This window comes from Rhagoletis zephyria, unplaced genomic scaffold (genome assembly GCF_001687245.7).
Source record: "Rhagoletis zephyria isolate East Lansing unplaced genomic scaffold, Rhagoletis_zephyria_1.1 Rzeph_scaffold_09036, whole genome shotgun sequence".
In the NCBI taxonomy this organism is placed as follows: Eukaryota; Metazoa; Arthropoda; class Insecta; order Diptera; family Tephritidae; genus Rhagoletis; species Rhagoletis zephyria.
Genome location: NW_016166115.1, coordinates 1 through 4,023, shown reverse-complemented (window position 1 = coordinate 4,023; position 4,023 = coordinate 1). Strand labels below are relative to the sequence as shown.

The 4,023-nt window shown below is 33.8% G+C and overlaps 1 protein-coding gene across 1 annotated transcript in view; it reads left to right on the top strand.

Annotated features, from left to right (window-relative positions):
- LOC108375519 (uncharacterized) overlaps nucleotides 1-4,017 on the top strand; it is a gene marked incomplete at its 3' end in the record, with an annotated part of 18,251 nt that extends 14,234 nt beyond the window's left edge. The window contains exons 3-4 of the mRNA XM_017631659.1: nucleotides 641-859; nucleotides 3,655-4,017. Coding sequence (XP_017487148.1) covers nucleotides 641-859; nucleotides 3,655-4,017 — 582 coding nt within the window. The remainder of the gene's footprint in view (nucleotides 1-640; nucleotides 860-3,654) is intronic.
- Nucleotides 4,018-4,023: the final 6 nt, after the last annotated feature.

Here is a 4,023-nt window from a genome sequence, read left to right as displayed (position 1 = left end):
GTAGTGCGCTCTGCTAACCACTGCACCACAGCGGTCGCCTATGTAAGTACATAGCTCGTTTAAATTTGGTTTGATTGACAAGATTTTTTTGCACCGAATATGGGACATTTAAAATAGTTTTTTTTTTTAATTTTTCTAGAGATTCATTTATTCACTTTTGTATTTTTATATTTTTTATTTGTCTTTCCTCTGGTGCGAGTTTCGTTTCGGTTCTGTTTTATTGGGTGAAATTTTGCCGCGACTATCACCCGACGGCATCGCTTCGTGCGACGAAATTCCCTCAGCGATTTGGTTCTCTTTATTCTTAAAAGTTTTACGGCCAGTTACACCGCTACACCGATTGTGGGACAAAAATGGAACATTTAAAGAAATGCAGAAAATTTTGTGTCCCCTTTAACACAAATAACTTACCAGGAAAACCGACAAAAAAGAGGACTGTCCCATACAATACAGGACGGATGGTCACCGTACTGATAATGATTTCCGTTTTTTTTTTGTTTTTTAAATTTCACCTCAACATTCATATCACACTTCACACGTCACTTTCACGTACAAAAGTACATTTTTTTTAATCATATTTTTCGTTATCAAGTTTTCTTGAGTTTTTAATATTGATTTCCGATTTGTAATTTCATTTCAGTTTTAACTGTACTAGTACAAGGAACGTTCGGTCAATCGTTTTTACTCAGTTTGGGTCAAAATCAACGCAACTTCTTTGCGGAAGGCAATTCACGTGAAGCTTTTTTGACTGCACCATTGGGTGCTCAACTAAATTATACGGATCCGGTATCAAACGTACATCTGGAGTCACGTGACGAGTTTGATGAGAACAACACAACGATAATTGTTATTAAGAGCAGTAAGTAGATACATATTTAACTCCATTTTCTGAAAAATTTTAAATTTAAGTGTTAAAGCACTTGGCACAACATACAATAATACATAATATCTATAACATCATTATTTATTTGATTTTACAATATAAATGGAATTTTAAAATAAACTTTTTGTTGTTTTAATTAATCAATTTGTGCACTGAACAGCTCATACATATGTACATGCGTACATACATGTCTCGCGAAAAACTTCATAATAAAGTGCTAAACACGTAAAATACTCGTAGATTGTTTACGCATAGATTGTCAGTTGTTTGTTGCATTTTTTCGCATTACACTCCCATCGCTTATGCGACTGATCGCGCAAGTTCGAGCAATTAATATTTTAACTTCGCCTGAGTAAATACAATTTTTGATAAGTGTGCATTCGTTTTATTAGTAAATTCTATAAATAAATGCGTGATCGATATATTTCCCACTTTTTTTTTATCAGACTTTCGTGATTTCATCGATTAGTAAAGGAATAGAGAAATAATATAAACATTGCAATGCTTTCGAAAGTTTTGCGTTGAGTTTTACATACATACGTATCTATATTGAAATACTCTTAGAAGTCTTAAATATATTTTATGATGATGGTCCCAGATTTACCAACAATTTAAATGTATAGATGAGCTTCTAATTAAATCTGTGACGTTTTGATATTGTTGCAGCCACTGTAGCCAAAGGGTTGGAGCTGCGCCCTACCTTACGGCTAGATGCCGGTGCTAGGTCTGACCCGAGTGATATAAAAAAAAGTATATACGGTACTTATTGAGGTGCTAGGTCTGACCCGAGTGATATAAAAAAAAGTATATACGGTACTTATTGAAGAAAAAGTTTCTTGTTTTGGTCAAAGTAGGCATTATGCAGGAATAGTGTTCGATAAACTCCACTGCTTCCTCTTTTGTGGAGCCTCAAGACTACCAGTCGTAAGAATAATCGCTCTTACAAAATACAAAGGAACAAAAATTTACTTTTACAATAACAAAGTCCTTTTTTAATATTTTTTAGACTAATTTCGGATATGCAATTTCGTAGCCATCAATAAAGTGAAAGATTCAAGTGGCTGTAAACTAGTCTTGATTTTTTGCAATTTTTTCGAGCATACATACATACTTTGTATTGAAGAAAATGCGCAGCCCCGTCAACAAAGAAAAAAAGAATTGTCAAAAATCAACCTATTTTACAGCCACTAGAAACTTGCACTTTACACTAAAATTATATGGGCTACAAAATGCATATCCAAACTTCTTTTAGAAATGTTACTAACTTATTCACTGTAGGTCTTGTAGGCCTCTTTGTTGACATTGTTTTTTTTTTTAATTTTTATAAAATTTTTAACTCGCATTTACACGTGAAATACTATACTAAAAAAAAATAATGGATATCAAATAATGATCTTCTTTACTTTCATTCAGAACTAACGAGGCCATTGAGTTTGTTTAATTGTGTTTAATTGAATTAGTTTTCTGCACTAGAACAGACATAGAACCGGGGCTGCCCATCTAGTAGAACGCACTTCAAGCCATTCAGCTGCCGCGGCTAAGCACTCAAAAGAGGCTCTTATGTGTTAATCACATTAAAGATACTATGATTATGTTATCGCGGTTATTTATCGTTTTACAGTGACGAAATATTTATAGCGCACCCATAATTCTTACAGAGCTAGCCATAAATATAACAAAGTAACTGACCTCTCAATTGCATTATAAAAGGTTTTGACATTTTCACTTTCATTGTTTGTTGCATACATACGTATAAGAAAAGCCATTTGTGGGGAAATTGCATATAAGTATGTTTGTATGTAAAGTCGATTTGAATTGATAACAATGAAATATGCATAGGTAAAGAAACAAACTCGTCTAGAACGCAATTTACATGAGTGTGCGTGAGTTTTTTGAAGTGAAACTTCTTTAGCGGCGGTTGGTTGGTTGGGAGTAAATTGGCAAATTCAACGGAAATTACACACGGAAATGGTGCAACGGAAATGGTTCGAATTGAAACAAGTGCTTCTTGAGTGTATGCACATCGTATAAGTTAAAAAATAAATAAAATAAAAGGTTGAGGAATAACACTTAGAGAAAGACAAATACAAGGATGAAAGTAAATACTTTTTATCGATATAGTAAATTGGTTTTGTTATCGATGTTGTTATCGATTTTGTTATCGAATTTAATATCGATATTTTTATCGATAATTTATCGATTTTGTTATCGATTTTTTACTGATTTTTATCGTTATTTTTACCGATTCTCTAATCGATTTTGTTATCGATTGTATATAGGTTTTCTTATCGATTGTTTATCGATTTTGTTGTCTATATTTTTATAGATTTTGTTATCGATATTTTTATAGAATTTGTTATCGATATTTTTATAGACTTTTTAATTGATTTTGCTATCAATATTGTAATCGATTTTGCTGTCGAAATTTTTATCGAATTTGATATCGATCTTTCTATCGGTTTTGTTATCGACATTTTGTTCGATGTTACTATCGATTTTTTTATCGATAGAGTATAAAGATAAAGGAAAACAGAGTAACATAAATGTAATTAGGACGAACAGGGACAGATGTAGGATCTACATAGAAAAAAGACTAAAGTATAACCTTAGGCAAGGTTAAGCAAGACTCACTAATCACAGTACAATAAATGTTCCTCATTAGTTTCTCCTACCATCATTCATTTATTTTGCCTCAGCTGTACATAAATACCTACCAATTATTTTTTCCTTACTAATCCGCCTGCCTTTCTTCACACTCTTTCTTACAGCAGTACGCGAACAATCCAACGAATTATCGCAGACTGCCATGGATATTATAACGATCGTTTGGTATGTGGCCACATTTCTGGCACTGGCCGCCTTCTTTCTGCTCATGGCTTGCTCAGATAGACGCTGTACGGAGAATCGACGCAATGTTTTGGACAATGAAACACAAATTGCCCCACCCACACCATCGCCATCGTACAGCGAGTTCGCACCACCCAGCTACGAGACAGTAATCAAAATGCAACATGATGCTAGAACTAGCGTATTTGTTATACCGTTTGGGCCTGGAAGCAAGGATGTTAGCACGAATAGCAATGGCAGTAGTTTGCATACACCACAAACAACACCAACAACGCCAGCGATAAATTACTACA